Source organism: Staurois parvus, unplaced genomic scaffold (assembly GCF_062004578.1).
Source record: "Staurois parvus isolate SC_StPar_1 unplaced genomic scaffold, SC_StPar_1.0 ptg000636l, whole genome shotgun sequence".
Lineage (NCBI taxonomy): Eukaryota > Metazoa > Chordata > Amphibia > Anura > Ranidae > Staurois > Staurois parvus.
Window position 1 is genome coordinate 1,469,237 of NW_028318432.1, and position 20,416 is coordinate 1,489,652.

At 44.3% G+C, this 20,416-nt stretch overlaps 1 protein-coding gene across 1 annotated transcript in view; it reads left to right on the forward strand.

The window, feature by feature from the left end:
- The window catches only part of SLC39A12 (solute carrier family 39 member 12), a 68,061-nt gene extending 60,715 nt beyond the window's left edge, over positions 1-7,346 (forward strand). The window contains exons 11-12 of the mRNA XM_089693716.1: positions 2,919-3,106; positions 6,919-7,346. Coding sequence (XP_089549842.1) covers positions 2,919-3,106; positions 6,919-7,047 — 317 coding nt within the window. The 3' untranslated portion in view covers positions 7,048-7,346. The remainder of the gene's footprint in view (positions 1-2,918; positions 3,107-6,918) is intronic.
- Positions 7,347-20,416: the final 13,070 nt, after the last annotated feature.

Sequence of the window (20,416 nt, forward strand, 5' to 3'; positions counted from 1 at the left end):
CAATACATGTAAATTGGGTTACGTGACAGTTAGAGCATCTACAAATGGCAGTAAAAATTTTTTATACTAGTATTGGCAGTGATCAGTGACTTATAGCGGGACTGCTGCGGACAATCTAACACTAACTGACACTGACTAACTGCCACTGACATCCCCAGTGACACTAACACAGTGATCAGTGCTAAATTAAAAGCACTGACACTGTACTAATGACACTGGACAGGAAGGGATTAACATGAGGGGAGATCAAAGGGTTAACTGTGTGCTGTGTGCTGTTTTACTAAGTGTGCTTTACTGTGTAAACACGCTGCTTTGTATTGCTCAAAGCAGCATGATGGAGCTGACATATTGTTAACATACAGACCTCCTCTGTCAGTGTTCTTCAGGGATTTCTGGGTGCCGACGGGGAATCTCCAGCCAGGACCCAGTGATTTACAGCTGTAGCCACCAATGGCGGCACAGATCGGGCGGTGCGTGCATGTGTGTGCCCCCTACCCAGAAGTGCAAAATCATATATATATATATATATATATATATATATATATATAGTAAGCTGTAACGAGCAGGGCCCTCTGTTTCCTCTTGTACCAAATTGTATTGTTGCTGTATTATCTCCCTTCATTTTGTAAGGCGCTGCGCACACTGTTGGCACTCTATAAATCCTGTATAATAAGAATAATAATAATATATGTGATTTTGCACAGCCCTTCCACCCTGTAGCAGTATTTGTGCTATAGGGCGGCAGGGAAGCAATTAAAGTGGTATTAAACCAAAGACAAAAATATAATTTATGGCATCTTACACTGAATTCTTAGATGTATTGGCTGCCTTTTTTTTTCGTTTTCATTTTTGTCCTCCTTTACTTTTACCTGGTGATCCAGGCAGTAACACACTTCTTGTCTTCAGGTGACTTCTCTATCTATGGAGGAGCCACTGTAGTAACTTCAAGGTAAATTCAAATCTCAATGTAAATGTCATGAGCAGCCTCACTGCTTAATAGGGATGATTGGTACAGAAGGAGGGGTAGATATGATTGACAGCTACATTTAGTCACATAAGTAACAAGTGTCTGATAAAAGAACAGGACAGAGGGAGGATCAGAGTAGGGATAGGCTCATTCTATGGCAGGCCCGTTTCTGGAAAAAATCAAAAGAACAGTGCCTTTCACATGGGCAGACTGTGCCAAGCGAATCTGCCTGCTCAGTGGGGGATTTGTCTGCTGAAACCAGCTGAGCAAGAGGATGACGGGTCCAGGTCCACCCTGCTTGTGCAGAATGGACATGGACACAGCCCCAGTGGTGTATTTACCACAAGGCAAACAAGGCATTTGCCTAGGACGGCATTTTTCAGGGGGGCAGCACTGTCCACCGGAAGAAGGGATTGGTGTCTCTCTTGGGAGGGGCAGATGATTTTTGTGTTGTCTAGGGCAGCACAAAACCTAAATACACCACTGCACAGCTCGCTGATCTCTATGGGGTGGACAGATGTAAACAGGCCGTCTGTCCATTTACATCCACCTGTTATCTGATTCAATCCGCTAGACAGATGGGGAACCCCATCCCTGTTTTTAGCAGATGCAGGCAGGTGTAAACGGACACATGTTCGTTTACATCCACCTCCCCATAAAAATATTCTTCCCAAATGTATTGCCATATATTTGAAATGCTACAATTCTGGCCATATTCAATATATTTCAAAATATATTTCAATAATATATATATAGTGCATGTTGAAATGCGTTTTTGTTAATACAATGTCTATATACATTTCAAATATGCCATATGTCTTTAAAAATACAAATCTACATTTCTGGAATATATTTTCAAATATATGTAAAAATATATGTTAAAATGACTTTTTTTATATGTTAAAAAGAATCTGAAGAATATATTTAAAAAAAAAAAGGAAGGAAGGAAGGTTAGGTTAAACTCACCATGACTCCTTCAGAAGCATCAGAGCTGTGACTGTTGGCTGCTGTCTTCTTTTTCCCACCCACACCTCCTCTGAAGCTGCAGGGACTGGAGTGTGGGTGGGCACAGGGGGGAGGCAGAACAGATCCAGCCTCTCTCCCGTCTTCTCCTATTGATGCAGAGGATGTAGGGAGGGGCTGGGCTGCTGGGCAATGAAAAGAACACAGTGGCTGGAATACAGCGGCGGTGGGAGGTAGGGCATAAAGAAAACTGTTCTGTGCAGCGGTGGAGTCGGAGAGCAGCGCCGGGGCTAGGGGTGTGTGGGAGGGGCGGCAGTGGTTGTGGTGACAAGCAGCGATCTCCTGAATAACTTTCAATGAAGAAGCTGGAAGCTGATTCTCCTTCTCTTCCTCCTGCGACTTTCAGCTGCTTCATTGAAAGGAGATTGCTGCTTGCCCCCCTCCCCCTCCCTCCCATCGCCGCTGTGTTCCTGCCACTGTGTTTGAGGGCTTCAGCCTGCAGCCATGGATGGTTGGCAAATTTCCTCTGGGGGGGCAGAGTTCAGACCCCCCTGATTCCCCCTTTATCTACACCCCTGGGTAAGTATGACATGTTTATTATTTAAATATGTAAAAAAATGGACCTTGCCAGTCACTTTAATTGCCCAGTTAGCCTAGGGAAGAGCAGAAGTGCTTTTACTTACCTGATCCTCTGTTCCCCCCATGCTCTGGTAGTGGACTGTCTCGTGACATCATTGCATTCAATGCAGGGCTATGGACCCTACATTGGTCTTGATGACATCAGGACCGTAGACTGCTGTAGCATAGAAGAGAACCAAGTCTAACAGCATGAAGGATCGGGTAAGTGAATTTCCTTTTAGCAAGTCTCCTAGGCCTAAAAAAGCAATTATCCCTGCAGTACAGGTGCAGCCAAAGTGCAAGAGATTATTTCAAAGTTTCCCGCAGTTGGGCTTTAAACTGTTCTTCGGTTCCACATTTTGTCTTACAGGTGACTTTGCAGTATTACTGAACACGGGACTTACAGCCAAGATTGCCTTCCTAATGAACTTCATCAGTGCTTTAACAGCCTTCGCTGGCCTCTACATCGGCCTTTCTGTGTCCAGCAATCCCGATGTGCAGATCTGGATATTTGCAGTCACTGCAGGAATGTTCCTCTATTTGTCCCTAGTAGAAATGGTGAGTGAACCACCAAGAATTTCTGTGAAGCCACAACTACATTTGCTACCAAATCCTCAACCAGTCCAAGAAAATGATGAACTATTGAAAAAAACAGATAAAAAGACAATTGAACAAAAAAGACAATTGTGTGAGAAGCATCCGATAGAGAGAACTCCTATTGCTTTTACAGAATGAAGGATGTTCTGTGAATGGAGGAGAGGCGGATGAATGACAGAATCCCCTCCTCCACTCACAGAATGTGTTGCATTGTGTGAAAATAATTCAAGAATTTTTGTTAATGAAGGAGAGGAGAGGAAGGGGGCAGCAAGAGTCAGGAGCCATTTTTAGTCATAGCCATTGCCCTTACCCCATGCAGTGTTGGAATTTCACAGCTGTGAGGAGGATCATTGAATGGAGGATTTTCACAGTAAGTAGTGACCAGCAAGACATAGGGGACACTTCAAGAGATGTAAGTTATGTCCCTGGTGCATACCTCCCAATTCTCCCTAATTTGAAGGGACTGTCCCTATGTTGCAACAATGTCCCTTGTTACTCCTCAAATGTCTCTCTTCCTGGACTTCTCCAAAAAAATACACTATAAGGGTATATTTGTAAACAAATTGCAAAACTGAAATTACATTAATTCTGTGCCAATGGGGACAAAATCAAATATTTTCTCTTGGTGTTGAATGTTGTTTATTCATACAGGATAGAGTGAATCAGGAAAATGCATCCTTATGGCCACTAGGTGGAGCTGGCAATCGCAGTAAAGGAGTATTTAAAAAATAAAGTTCAGTGAAAAAAGTGTAAAAAAAAAATTGCACCCAAGAACTTAAACCCCCCCCCCCCAAAAAAAAATGTGAGCTCCCCTCCTCCACATACATGCACATACGAATGTAAACACTTGTATTGGTGGCATCTATTGCGCTACACGTTACATATTGCCTCATATGCTGGAGTGGAAACAATAATTCTAGGCCCATTATTCATGGTTAACTCTAAACTGATGGCCTGTAGGGGCTTTTAACCGCTTGCCGCCCTGCCACTGTATATATACGTGTGTAGGGCGGCACTGGGGCGCAAAACCACGTTTTAAAACGGGTTCCGCGCTCCCAACGTTTTCGCCGGCAGGGGGCGCGCGTGCACTCCCGCCTCCCCGCGGGTGACACCATTCGATCCCGGAGGGATCAATCATTAGATTTCAGCCAGTGATGTCTGGCTGAAATCAGATGATCGGTTCCTGTCCTATCCTGTCCTGTGTTGACATTTACACAGGACAGGATATGATGTCATTCTTCTCTGCCTGGACACATCCTGTTCCAGACAAATTAGAACACTCTAGGACACATTTAACCCCCTGATCGCCCCCCCCAGTTAACCCCTTCACTGCCCTGTCACCAGTGTCACTGTTCAGTGAATCGATGTTTTCTGATCACTGTATCAGTGTCGCTGGCGACTTCCGATAGTGTTAGCGCCCCTCCCAGATAGCGCCAGTTTGCCCACCAGTACACCAGTAATCCCATTTAACCCCTTCATCCCCCCCCCCCAGTTAACCCCTTCACTGCCCTGTCACCAGTGTCACTGATCAGTGAACAGATTTTTACTAATCACTGTATCAGTGTTGCTGGCGACTTCCGATAGTGTTAGCGCCCCTCCCAGATAGCGCCAGATTTCCCGGTAATACACCAGTAATCCCGTCTAACCCCTTGACCCCCCCCCCCCGAGTTAACCCCTTCACTGCCCTGTCACCAGTGTCATTGATCAGTGAACCGATTTTTACTGATCACTGTATCAGTGTCGCTGGCGACTTCCAATAGTGTTAGCGCCCCTCCCAGATAGCGCCAGTTTGCCCGCCAGTACACCAGTAATCCCATTTAACCCCTTGATCGCACCCCCCCCAGTTAACCCCTTCACTGCCCTGTCACCAGTGTCATTGATTACAGTGAACAGATTTTTATTGATCACTGTATTAGTGTCACTGGTGACTTCCGATAGTGTTAGCGCCCCTCCCAGATAGCGCCAGTTTGCCCGCTAATGCACGGGATTTTTTTTAGCAAAAACATGTAGCAGAATACATTTTAGCTTAAATTTATGACTAACTTTGAGTTTACAATATATTTTTTATAGCTGAAAGTAGAAAATATTGTTTTTTTTTCAAAATGTTTGTGTTTTTTTGTTTATAGCGCAAAAAAAAAAGCGCACAGGTGATAAAATACCACCAAAAGAAAGCTCTATTTGTGTCAAAAAAAGGACGTAAATTTAATTTGGGTACAGCATTGCATGACCGCGCAATTATCATTTGAATTAGTGCAGCGCCAAACAGCAAAAAAAGGCCTGGTCATTAAGGGGGGTAAATCCTCAGGAGCTCAAGTGGTTAAAGCATCTTGTATGGAGAATGTAGGGTACTGACGTCTGTCACTAGTTTGCAGGTACACACAATAAGGCTAGACATGCTGGGTATCTTTTACTAAGTGCAACCTCATCTTTTATATTTATTCAAAAAATTGGTAATATATATTGTGTTTACTGTTTGAGCTGACAATTGTGCTAACCAGGAGTGTTGTCAGCTCTGCTGGAAAACGGAATTCCACCCTTAGAGATTTTGTATAGAGGCTTTGTGTCGAAATTGTGAGCGTGTCACGGTTCCATTGAATTTAAGGGGCACTCCCTGTCAAACTCAGCAAGCCGAGTTATATTTGCAGTGACCACGAAGTAGAGCATCACGGCTTTGACATGTGTACAGTCCCTTTTTGCTGCATTTTTTGTATTCGGTGGGTAGTCGGGTCATGGTAAAAACTGCAGCTTGACAATTTTTTGCCTGTATTCTTTAGGGCTGCTTCACATGTATTTTGCTCTTTGAAAAGCTATCCGGGTTGCTCTTCAGAAAGCATTTGACAAGAAGTCATGAGGCGTTGCATCAAGGAAAAACAAAAAGGTGCGGCGCTGTAATCCCTAAAATCCAATATAAATATGCATACATATAAATTGCACTTAACCAAGATGTGGATATAAAGTGACAAACGTGCAAAATGCAAGGTAAAGTGATATTGGTGAGCACTTATCAGTGTGCTAGGTGTTCATGATCATAAACAGTCATAAAAACAGTTCATAAAGTGCTTTAGAAGTGATGATCCATCTGAGAGGTTTTCAGACAAGTGCTCCTTACAACATTCTGGTGACGTGCCGTGAAACTGATAGGAATACGCACTCACCAGACGCGCAACCTTTATGCGCATATATGTAAATGTAAAGGTCAAGGATGTCTGCTGGAAACTTCCTTCAGAACCGGGTCAGCCTGGTCCGGTCACAAATCGTTATGGATCCCCTTCCCCTGGATAGTTTGCAGCACCTAAGGCCTCATTCCGCATTGGGCTCTGTGCATGTATAGGTTAGACTCCGGTTTATTAACTCCATTTATCAAAGGTTGCATCGCCTTCTCATCAAGTGCTTTAACCCCTTGGACCCCACGTAACCAACATAGTGTGCTGCAATTGCTTTCATTGCATGTATTTGCAGGGTGCCTGCAAAGCAGCCCCATTCACTTGATGCTACGCAACAGGAGATATAATTCCTTCCACAGCCGCAGAGTAAAGCATTGTGGCTGTAGCCTATGTATATCCCCAGCCACTGCCTCTGTAGCTAAAGGGGATAGCAGCTGAGGGTGGTAAGTCCGCAGCTCAACCACAGGGTTTTACTGCCCCCAAACAATAGTGTGAAGGTTTTCTTAATGATTGATTTTTTATGCAGTTGCCATTTAGGTATGCTTATGCCAAAGTAACATATCTATATTTCTGCACTAATGTGTGATTCATATCTGTCTCTTTTTATAGTTGCCTGAAATGACTCATATACAGACACAGCGGCCCTGGCTAATGTTCTTCCTGCAGAATCTCGGCTTGCTGATTGGATGGCTTTGTCTGCTGCTGTTAGCAATTTTTGAACATAAAATTAAACTATAACACCAGCCCCCTTAGCCGAGGACCCGCTGTTATTTTTTATTACAATTCTTTTTTTATTTTATTTTTAGATTCATGGCTGTTCCTGCTATTTCATGATCTTGAATGTAGGGGACAGGGACAAACCTGTGATAACTTTTTCAAATATAACAGCCTCTCATCCCCCCAACCCAAAAATAAGCCACCGTCCAATATCCCACATTGCATAATGTTTTACATGTCCACAAGAATTTTGTACACTGTATTTTCCAGGTAAATTGTAAATCTGTCAAAAAATATAATAAATATAAATCTGATTTGCTTATCTGCCTCATATATTGTTATTATTATTATGTTTTATTACTTATTATACATTATATATACAGCCCTTCTGAAAGGGCAAGTGGTACGAAAGGCAATAACTGTAAGGGATGAGTTGATGAAGGTCGAAGCACAGTTTTCAGTGCAGGCTGGGTGTAAACCTCAAAGTGTTTTTAAACCTAACATCTCATAAAAGCTTTAGCACTTTATTGTAATAATTGAAAATGTTGTTGCTGTGTTTTAAAGTGTTACTAAACCCAGGACCCTGCATCCACTATATCTGGTCTCCCCGGACCCCGCATTCACTATATCTGCTCTCCCAGGACCCTGCATCCACTATATCTGGTCTCCCCGGACCCCGCATTCACTATATCTGCTCTCCCAGGACCCTGCATCCACTATATCTGGTCTCCCCGAACCCCGCATCTACTATATCTGGTCTCCCCGGACCCTGCATCCACTATATCTGGTCTCCCCGGACCCTGCATCCACTATATCTGGTCTCCCAGGACCCCGCATCCACTATATCTGGTCTCCCAGGACCCTGCATTCACTATATCTGGTCTCCCAGGACCCCGCATCCACTATATCTGGTCTCCCCGGACCCTGCATTTACTATATCTGGTCTCCCTGGACCCTGCATTCACTATATCTGGTCTCCCTGGACCCTGCATTCACTATATCTGGTCTCCCTGGACCCTGCATTCACTATATCTGGTCTCCCCGGACCCCGCATTCACTATATCTGCTCTCCCAGGACCCTGCATCCACTATATCTGGTCTCCCCGAACCCCGCATCCACTATATCTGGTCTCCCCGGACCCTGCATCCACTATATCTGGTCTCCCCGGACCCCGCATCCACTATATCTGGTCTCCCAGGACCCCGCATCCACTATATCTGGTCTCCCCGGACCCTGCATTCACTATATCTGGTCTCCCCGGACCCCGCATCCACTATATCTGGTCTCCCCGGACCCTGCATTCACTATATCTGGTCTCCCTGGACCCTGCATTCACTATATCTGGTCTCCCTGGACCCTGCATTCACTATATCTGGTCTCCCAGGACACTGCATTCACTATATCTGGTCTCCCCGGACCCTGCATTTATTATATCTGGTCTCCCCGGACCCTGCATCCACTATATCTGGTCTCCCCGGACCCTGCATCCACTATATCTGGTCTCCCTGGACCCTGCATTCACTATATCTGGTCTCCCCGGACCCTGCATCCACTATATCTGGTCTCCATGGACCCTGCATTCACTATATCTGGTCTCCCCGGATCCTGCATCCACTATATATGGTCTCCCCGGACCCTGCATTCACTATATCTGGTCTCCCCGGACCCTGCATTCACTATATCTGGTCTCCCCGGACCCTGCATTCACTATATCTGGTCTCCGCGGACCCTGCATTCATTATATCTGGTCTCCCAGGACCCTGCATTCACTATATCTGGTCTCCCCGGACCCTGCATTCACTATATCCGGTCTCCCCGGACCCTGCATTCACTATATCCGGTCTCCCCGGACCCTGCATTCACTATATCCGGTCTCCCCGGACCCTGCATTCACTATATCCGGTCTCCCCGGACCCTGCATTCACTATATCCGGTCTCCCCGGACCCTGCATTCATTATATCCGGTCTCCCCGGATCCTGCATCCACTATATCTGGTCTCCCCGGACCCTGCATTCACTATATCTGGTCTCCCCGGACCCTGCATTCACTATATCTGGTCTCCCCGGACCCTGCATTCACTATATCTGGTCTCCCCGGACCCTGCATTCACTATATCTGGTCTCCCAGGACCCTGCATTCACTATATCCGGTCTCCCCGGACCCTGCATTCACTATATCTGGTCTCCCTGGACCCTGCATTCACTATATCTGGTCTCCCAGGACACTGCATTCACTATATCTGGTCTCCCTGGACCCTGCATTCACTATATCTGGTCTCCCCGGACCCTGCATTTATTATATCTGGTCTCCCCGGACCCTGCATCCACTATATCTGGTCTCCCTGGACCCTGCATTCACTATATCTGGTCTCCCCGGACCCTGCATCCACTATATCTGGTCTCCATGGACCCTGCATTCACTATATCTGGTCTCCCCGGACCCTGCATTCACTATATCTGGTCTCCCCGGACCCTGCATTCACTATATCCGGTCTCCCCAGACCCTGCATTCACTATATCCGGTCTCCCCGGACCCTGCATTCACTATATCCGGTCTCCCCGGACCCTGCTTTCATTATATCCGGTCTCCCCGGATCCTGCATCCACTATATCTGGTCTCCCCGGACCCTGCATTCACTATATCTGGTCTCCCAGGACCCTGCATTCACTATATCTGGTCTCCCCGGACCCTGCATTCACTATATCTGGTCTCCCCGGACCCTGCATTCACTATATCTGGTCTCCCAGGACCCTGCATTCACTATATCCGGTCTCCCCGGACCCTGTATTCACTATATCCGGTCTCCCCGGACCCTGCATTCACTATATCCGGTCTCCCCGGACCCTGCATTCACTATATCCGGTCTCCCCGGACCCTGCATTCACTATATCCGGTCTCCCCGGACCCTGCATTCACTATATCTGGTCTCCCCGGACCCTGCATTCACTATATCTGGTCTCCCCGGACCCTGCATCTACTATATCTGGTCTCCCCGGACCCGGCATTCATTATATCTGGTCTCCCACAGTACACAGAATATGGAAGTACAATTATTTTAGTAAATATAAACTGCTAAATACCTTTTCTCATCAGCAGTTAGAGCAGTCTTGTGACTTCTATCAGTGTCCAGCAGAGCACTGGTTAAAGCTTGTAGGAGGAGTTTTCTTTCTGCTCTAGGAGGATGCAGAACCCCTGACCTCTGTTTGGACAGTGCTGATTGGTCCTGTGCTGATCACATGCACTCTCTCAAGAAAAAAATACCTCTCTAGCAATGCACACTAAACTGAGTATGTGCAGAAGGGCTATGGGTTCAGTCTGTCTTATCAGTGTGGACATTTGAAAAAGAGGAGGGGCAGAGAAGTCAGGATCAAACAGCCTTTTTACACAATGCAGATGATTAACCCCTTAGGTTCCAGTGAGTATAAGAAGCATGCTTTACTGAATATTGAGACTGCTTTTACTGTTGTGGGTTTAGTAACACTTTAAATGCCATTGACATACTTCCTTAAACCCAGTCTGTCTGGGCAGTATGGTTACCTGCTGATTTGGCACCATCCACAGGCAGTTTAACTCTTCAGTTAGACGCAGAAGTTGAATTCAACACAATTTTACTTCAGCTAATTGCAGTATGGAGGATGTTTTTACAGTCTTTTAAAATGTAAGAAGATAGAGACTTTGCTTATCCTTGTCTCATTTCTCACTTGTAGACTGTTTCAGGTGTCAGAGTGGTGGTGCGATGTACAGCTCACAGCAATCTGGATGGACCAATAGGGCTGCAGGGCACAAGCAGAGACCTGCTGCAAGATGACAGATCAGTGGCGTGTCTCCTCTCACTCAGAGCACTAACAGCAACGCAGACAACGCAACACATTTCTGAGGACTCCTATGTGAAGGGGGGTGTGGGAGGGGGCTGAAAATGCATATGTGAAGGGGGGGCGAATTGAGGACACCAATGTGAAGGGGGGGGAGGACTGACAATGCGTATGTAAAAGGGGGGGCGAAGTGGGGACTCTGATGTGAAAAGATGAGTGAGGAATCAAGGACTTTGATATGAAGAGGGGAGGATTTAGGATGTGAAGAAGGGGGATGAGAACTCTGATGTGAACGGGGGAGAGCAACTGAGGATCTTAAAGAACAGAGGACTCTGATTTGAAAAGATGGGGGGCTGAGGACTCTGATATGGAGATATGGGGGGCTGAGGACTTTGATATCAAGAGATGGGAGGTGTTATTTTTCACATAACTGTCATATTGACTGTCATATGCCTTTAAGTGTTTCTATATTTTGTTTCTCCTCCTCCCTTTCCTTTGGTTTAGTTCAGTGGTGGGCAACCTTTTTTTTCAACTGAGCCAAATCTTGCCAAAACCACGATTGAAATTTATTTTGAGAGCCACATTTTTAAAACTGAAAATACATCCCCCATATAGTAATTCATCCCCCATAGTAATTCATCCCCCATAGTAATTCATCCCCCATATAGTAATTCATCCCCTATAGTAATTCATCCCCCATAGTCATTCATCCCCCATATAGTAATTCATCCCCCATATAGTAATTCATCCCCCATAATAATTCATCCCCCATATAGTAATTCATCCCCCATATAGTAATTCATCCCCCATAGTAATGAATCCCCCATATAGTATTTCGTCCCCCATAGTAATTCATCCCCCATAGTAATTCATCCCCCATATAGTAATTCATCCCCTATAGTAATTCATCCCCCATAGTCATTCATCCCCCATATAGTAATTCATCCCCCATATAGTAATTCATCCCCCATAATAATTCATCCCCCATATAGTAATTCATCCCCCATATAGTAATTCATCCCCCATAGTAATGAATCCCCCATATAGTATTTCGTCCCCCATAGTAATTCATCCCCCATATAGTAATTCATCCCCCATAGTAATTCATCCCCCATATAGTAATTCATCCCCTACATAGTAATTCATCCCCCATATATTAATTCATTCCCCATATTGTGTCAATTCACTTACCTTTGCTCCGCGCGTTCCTCTCGCCGTGTTCCCGCGCCGTTCCGGTCTTCAGGGCGGACTGTGAGAGGAGAGGAGTTCGTCCCGCTGCCCCGCCTACATCCTGACAGCCAATGCTTGCCACGCTCCGCGGGCCGGATTAAAAGGTCCGCCGGGTCGTAGTTTGCCCATTGCTGGGCTAGCTGCAGAGTCCTGACTTTTGGGGTGGCCGCCCGAGAGGAGGGAGGGGAGCGGGCGCCCGGCACACAGAAGACTCTATTGCCTGTCACCTGGTGGGCAGTGTGCTCCGGAGCCACAGCCAAGGTGAAAAAGAGCCGCATGCGGCTCTGGAGCCGCGGGTTGCCGACACCCGGTTTAGTTAATGCTGTATAGATAGTCCTCCCCCTTTCCCAGAAATGCATTGCAGCTCTGGCCTCATGTCATGGAGCAGGAAACATTATGATCTTTTGACCTATCGAATGTTCATTGTTGTAAGATTCTCTCAGTTTATGGAATAAACTTCACAAGATCTACAAGATGTCTTATCGATTGGGTCACTGACTGTGCTATCCAACTGAGGTTGAAGTTATTGCTATCTCATCACTACTGTAAGTTACAGAGATCACACTATCAATGCTTAGATTGGAGAGACAGAACAGGAGGGCTGAGGATTCTGATATCAAGAGATGGGGGGCTGAGGACTCTGATATCAAGAGATGGGGGGCTGAGGACTCTGATATGAAGACATGTTGGACTGAGGACTCTGATATCAAGAGATGGGAGGGCTGAGGACTTCGATATCAAGAGATGGGGGGGGGGCTGAGGACTTCAATTTCAAGAGATGGGGGGCTGAGGACTCTGATATGAAGAGATGGGAGTGCTGAGGACTCTGATATGAAGAGATGGGAGGGCTGATGACTCTGATATGAAGAGATTGGAGGGCTGATGACTGATATCAAGAGATGGGAGGGCTGATGACTCTGATATCAAGAGATGTGGGGGCTGAGGACTCTGATATGAAGATATGGGAGGGCTGAGGACTCTGATATGAAGAGATGGTGGGGGCTAAGAACTCTGATATGAAAACATGGTGAGAGAGATTACTGAGGACTCCTATGTAAAGAGGGGGACTGGTGACTCATATTTGATAGGGGGTGGATTGATGATTCTAATCTAAAAGAGGGGACTAAGGACTCTGAAAGTTGTGAAAGGATGGATTCTAAAATGATGTAGTCCCATGATTTTGCATACTCTTCTAGGATGCCACGACTGAAAAAATGTTGAGAAACACTCCCTAAGGACTGATAAGCTGCAATATTATACATTTATGTTTGTAGATTTGCCTTAACCTCTTCTCGCTGAGCTTTCGCAAATATGCAGCCTCCTGGTGGTGGGCCTTGATGCTGAGAGGACGTGTATTTCTGTACCAAAATGTAAACAAACCTGTGCCGAGAGCGCGTGCCCTGCAGTTACTTGCGATCGGGAGCTTTCTGATCATGTGACTGCTGTGACAGCCAATCATGATCACATGATCATGATTGGCTATCACATGATGTGAAACCCCTTAAATAGCCGGCAGGCGCTGGAATTAGGGGTTAATAATTATCTGGGCTCTCTTGATATATTAATTACAGGCTGGTTCACACTATAGGAACACAATCTGGATGCGTTTTCTTGACACGTTTTTGGGGTGTTCCAGTGCATTTTTTATGTGTTTTTGACACATTTCAGTGCATTTTTTATGTGTTTTTGACACGTTCCAGTGCATTTTTTATGTGTTTTTGACACGTTCCAGTGCATTTTTTATGTGTTTTTGACACGTTCCAGTGCATTTTTGATTCTTTCAGGTTAATTTTGTCCCCTTCACTTTTTCTTCAATTGAAATATGGACATGTGCGTTCCAGTGCATTTTTGGTGCATTTTTTATGCATTTTACAGTACAGTTCTATGCAGGAAAAATGCAGCCTGTTTTTTTTTCTGCAAATGAAACGCAGTGGAACTGCAAGCACTGATATGAACTATGACATTGACAACCATATAATCTACTTTCTGTGCGTTTTGGATGCAGAAAAAAAGCAACTGAGACGCATGTAGTGTGAACTGGCCCTAAACCAGTATTAACTTAACCCAAAAGCAAACATTTATTTATTTGCATCTTCCCGATTCTTAGGTGTAACGGATGCATACGTTTTCTTTTTTAGATATATTTCCCCTTTTTTCATCTGGTAATCCGGCCAGTAAGTCTGTTGTTTTTATAAAACCCCCTAGCTCTCTTGCTGCAATGGCTCTGTTTGTCCTCCCCTATGTTCTCTACACATGTGCTGTTCTGGCACACAATAGGGACTGATGCTTATACATGGATCCTCTTTGTTATCATCTGTCAGGTATTGTTGGTGCTTTATGTGTTGTTTATGTAAGACTGCAAAAAAGAAAAAGAACAAATCTGCAAGAACATTAATACATTATCTGACAGCTATAGTTGTGGGATGATATCGCTGTAGAGAACAAGCTGTTAAAACTCATACACAGAACAATTTGTACCTGACAAAGAATCTGATATATTCAGTGAAACAACTAAACCGAGCTGTGTGCTCGTGTCAGTGGCACGTTATTTTTTACTTTTTATATTAACAGCAGAATAAAACAAGCCATCCTTGAGCCAGGGTTCACACTGATAGGGTGCCGAATTCACACCAGTTTCTGTGCGATTTCCACACTGCATCATAATTGCACCCCGTTCATAGGAACCGCTGCGGGTGTGCACTTTAAGTTAATGACACCCCAAAATCAGTTTGCAAAACACGGTGCGATGTGCAGAATTGGATCGCATAGGTGTGAACAACCATGCGATTCGATTCTGGTGCAAACAAAATAAGGGTCCCGTACTATTTTGGTGCAGATGTGTTGCAATATGTGCCATACAAACTGTATGTCTGAAATCTCACCGCACAGAAATCGCATGTGATTTGTACAGGAATGCGGTGCGGTTCATATGCAAATCACATGCGATGTGCAGCACGGTATCAGTGTGAACCCAGGCTACAACAGAATGAGGGCTAGTTTACAGTAGCGTTAGCTCTCTGAAAAGCAATCTGCTGTGGATTGCTTTTCAAAGGTTTGAATGGCAGTTAGGAAGTATTATGCTGCCTCCTCACCGCCTGATTTAACCCTTAAAAACCCACACCACTGCGCTGCATTGCAGCCTGGCCCCATTTAGTTTGGTACTGCCCACTAGGCGCAACAGGGTATCTAATTATTGATGTGCCCACAGCATATATACTGTACACCTCCATCCTCTGCCTTTGCAGCTTTAAGTGATATTTAAAGTGTTACTAAACCCACAACAGTAAAATCAGTCTGTATATGCAATAAAGCATGCTTGTTATACTCACTGTGGAACCTAAGGGGTTAATCCTCTGCATTGTGTAAAAAGGCCATTGGATCCTTTCTTCTCTGTTCCCCCCCTTTTTCAAGTGACCACCACTTATCCCCAGACTGAAGGCATGTACATGCTCAGTTTGGTGTATATTGCTAGAGAGGTATTTTTTTTCTTGGGAGAGTGTATGTGATCAGCACGGGCCAATCAGCACTGGTCAGACAGAGGTCAGGGGTTATGCATCTTCCTAGAAAAAAAACTCTGCCTACAAGCTTTAACCAGTGCTCTGCTGGACACTGATAGAAGTCACAAGACTGCTCTAACTGCTGATGGGAAATGGTATTTAGCTGTTTATATTTACTAAAATAATTGCATTTCCATGTTCTGTGTACTGTGGGAGACCAGATATAGTGAATGCGGGGTCCTGGGTTTAGTAACACTTTAAGGTTTAGCTTTTTCTTGTAATAACAAACATGTCATACTTACCTGCTCTGTGTAATGGTTTTGCACAGAACAGCCCTGATCATCTTCTTCTTGGGTCCCCCGCCTGCACTCCTGGCTTCTCCCCTTTGACCAGAACCCCCAATAGCAAGCTGCTTGCTATGGGGGCACTGGTGCGTGCTCACTCCTGCACACTGCTCTATGCATACATAAGACACAGAGAGCCACAACATGGTCCCACCCCCTGCTCTCTCTTCATTGGCTCACTGGCTGTGATTGTCTCAGCCAATGAGGAGAGGACAGCCTAAAACTCCCATACACATCACTGGATTGAGAAGGGGCTTAGGTGAGAATTGGGGGGGGGCTGTAGGGTGAATACACAAAGGTAGAATAACCTTCAGCCTTTAGAACCACTTTAAAGGAGGAACTGTTGGGGGTGGTAAAAACACAGCTCAGCCCCCCCCCCCCAACAGCTTCTCCTTTTGTTGCAAAAGCAAGAGAGGTGCAAGGCTGGCTTTACTTGTGCAATATCTGAAAACGGCTCCATCACATTTCACATATATCAGATCGTGCCTTATTCATGTACCAGAATCCACTCTGCTGACATCAGACCAGTACATGGCAAGCTCTAATTATGTACTATCAGTAACAATTTGCTGAACCAGCTGAATACACACTTGGAAAATGTTTTACCTGCTGAAATATGTTTAATTCTGTTCAGCCAGCCATGTGATCAAGGCATCCAACGCAGCCAGGACCTCAACACCATTTCTATAGGAACTATAACCAATTATTTTTACATATCCTGCTGCCGGCTGGATGTGTATTATCTCCATTCTCACTATTGCAATGTGGATGTACAGCCAGTCTTATGATCTTGGCATCCCTGCCAGGCAGCACATCCGGGACCTCAATCCATTTCTATATAAACCAGCCGCAACTATTTTTTTTCAAGTCCTGCTATTGATTGGCTGGAAGTGTGCTACATATATCCTCATCAGCAGTAAGGTGTGGCTGAAATATTTGTGCTTGGATTGAACACGCCTAAGCGTTTTCTGCAGCAATTTGCATTTTTCAGAAAGGCAGTACAGTCCATTTAGCATGGGACATGTTCACGTCTCTGCGTTTTCACACGGTGCAGTTTCTGGAAAGGGTCAAGGACCTTCTTGAACGCAAAATGCTGCATTTTTGGTTGTATAGACTTCAATGGGAACGCTGCAGAAATGCATGTATTGTGTTTTTGCTGCGTTTTTTAGCGTAAAAAATAAAATTAAAAGGAAACCGCAAAACGCATCAAAAATGCAATGCAGAAATGCATCAAACGCAACCTGCATAAGTGTGAACCTAGACTCATGTGGACTTATTCGATAATAGGATTTAAAGTGCAATGGGGAGATGCAGAGTACAGTCATGTAACAAAGCAGAAATGACCGTATCTAATTACTGGTTTGATCTAAAAGAGTGAATGGACTGTGATGGATTGCTAAGGATTACTCTACATTTTAGTAGCCCTTTTTGTACCATGAAATTGAATTAGCCTCATACTTTGCTGTGGTTCACAGTCTCAGCAAGAACCAGCTGTCAGAGTTGCTGAAAGGAAGGGGCATTTATCTACACGGTAATGCCAATTTTTAACCACTTGCTGCCCACTCACAGTAAATGTACTGTGAGGGGGCGGCATGTTCAGGCTTGGCTAAAGTAAAAATACATCGCCAGCTTTCTTCCTTGTTTGGGGCACACATGCTGACCCACGCTGTCATTGGACACAGCATATTTGCAAAACTAGCATGATTGGAAACCAATTGTTTGGATATGGCTAACCCTTTCCCAGCCAGTGTCATTAGTAGAGTGTCAATGTACAGTATTCTCACTAATCACTGTTTTAGTGTCACTAGTGATATCAGTGTCAGTTAGTGTACCACCCAGCAGGAGTCTGTTAGTGCCAGCTTGCCCGCCACACTATCACAGTCCCACTATCAGTTGCTGATCACCGCAATTACCAGTATAGTAAATTCCAGTATACATACCATCGTTTGTAGACAGTATAATTTTCACACAAAGCAATCAATATACACTTATTAGGGTTTTTATTTTTACCAAAGACATGAAGCAGAATACATTTTGGCCAATATTTATAAAGAAATGTGATGTTTTGATTTGTTTTTCTTATTTGATGTTTTATAACAGAATGTACAAAATGTTGTTTTATTTTTTTTTTAATTTTCGGTCTTTTTTTGTTTCTATAATAAAAAAACCCAGTGGTGATTAAAGTGGTTGGAAAGGCTCAAGGTTTTTTTTTACCTTCGTGCATTCTATGCACAAAGGTAAAAACCTTCTGTGTGCAGCAGTGCCCCCAGCCCCCTCAATACTTACCTGAGCCCCATCACGATCCAGCGATGAGCACAACAGCCTCGGCTGTCCCAGGTCTCTGCCTCCTCATTGACTGAGACCGCAAGCCATTGGCTCCCGCTGCTGTCAATCACAGCCAGTCAGCCAATGAGGAGAGAGGGTGTGGGACCAAGCCACGGATCCGTGTGTGAATGAACACATGGAGCAGCATGTGTCCCCATAGCAAGCTGCTTGCTGTAGGGGCCCCTGACAGAAAGGAGTAGCCAGGAAAACATGCAGGAGACCTGAGAAAAGGAGGATCCAAGCTGATCTGTGCAAAACCACTACAGTATAGATAAGTTTGTTATTTTACAAAAAAAATATATGAACCTTTAGTATCGCTTTAAAGTGGGTCTAAAGGCTGACGTTTGTTACCTTCATGCATTCTATGGGCAGCCATCCCCCGCAGCTCCCATTCAATACTTACTAGGAGCCTGATCACAATCCAGCGCTGTTCACGAGAGCCTCGGGTCTCCCACATCTCTCTCTCCTCATTGGCTAAGACACAGCAGTGAGAGCCATTGGCTCCTGCTGCTGTCAATCACAGCCAGCAAGGAGGGAGCAGGGGGCAGGACCGAGCTGCACTCTGTATGTCTTAAGGACATACATGGCTGGCCCAAGAGTGAGCACGCATGAGTGCCCCCAGGACACCACAGCAGCTTTACAAAAAGCTTTACAACCACTTTAAATACCACCAAAAAAAAAATCTTATTTATGTGAAAAAATTATATAAATTTGATTTGGGTACATGTAATTGCCAGTTAAAGTTGCACAATGCTGAATAGCAAGAAAAATGGCCTGATAATAAAGGAGACAAAACCTTCTGGAGGTCAAGTGGTTAAACATTTTGTGCTCCCTTCTTTCCATACTATTGAGGTGTGAATATTAAAAGGAATAAATGTCAACTCTAACAGACCAGTACATTTTACTCGATCCCCTAACACAGTTTTCCTTTAAAATAAAATATCTCTTTGCCATCTAGGATGAAATGAATCATAGTATGGCAGCAAGTGTGGCAGAGCCAGCTCCAAGTCATACTGTAGATATGAGTAATAGAGAAGATACACGGCCATATCTCATGTTGTATCTAGGACACTGTAGTCCTCTTGGCACAAGCAATGTTCTCTTCTTTGATCTTGGGTATTCTAGTTGGCTTGAAGTCTTTTCATTCCCGCAAATATTTATCTGGCGGGCTCCTCTGTGTTATGTGCTTAAAAATAAACGAAATGTCTGTAAAATAAAGAAAAAGAAATAAAATAAAACTAGATTTATATGAATTAATTGATATGACTACCCAAGTCGAAATGAGAATTTTGAATAGCAAAGATGACTTTCAGTACAATGGAACTTTTAAAATGTATCCTATGAACACTGTTACCCTAAAAAATCCACTAAAAAATAATACATTTTTAAGTTTTCTACCAGAATACATCAAGTTCCACCACCAGCCATACCCATATGCATGCTGAACCTAAAATGCAGGATTATTATTATCATTTGATAGGATTTTCTGTATATAGCACCAACAGTTTGTGCAGCACTTTACAAAATTGAATTGACACTAAACAATATCCTTATTTTAAAAAAGAAATCCATCCACATCCACTACCTAATGACCCCGTGATCATTTTTTCATGAAATATTTCCTTACTGTGTTTTTCTGCTTAATTGTAACATCTTTTCTGAACTCCAAACCTCTGCTTTTCCCATCTCACTTGTGTTTGTTTGGTCTTCACAGAGGACAAGGGGGCACTCCTTTTGTCTGGAGAAAAAGAGATTTAATCTCCAAATACGGAAAGGTTTCTTTACAGAAAGAGCTGTGAAAATGAAGAATAGACTCCCTCAAGAGTTGGTTCCGGCCAGCCCAGTAGGTTGCTTTAAAAAAGGCCTGTTTCCTAAATACACATAATATAATTGGAAGCTAACATTTACAGGTAAAGTTGATCCACGGAATATTTGATTGCTTCTTGGAGGATCAGGAAGGAATTTTTTTCCCCTGCAGGAGAAAATTGGATAATGTTTTGTTGGGGTTTCTTGCCTTCCTTTTGGATCAACTGTGGGTATAGGATATACATTTTTTTCTTTTTATGGTTGAACTAGATGCATTTTTTTCAGCCAGACTATGTAACTATGAAATGAGCAGCACATATTAATTGCAGTCATTTGCAATGCTCTATGCATGTGTAGCACTATCCTCGAAGGAG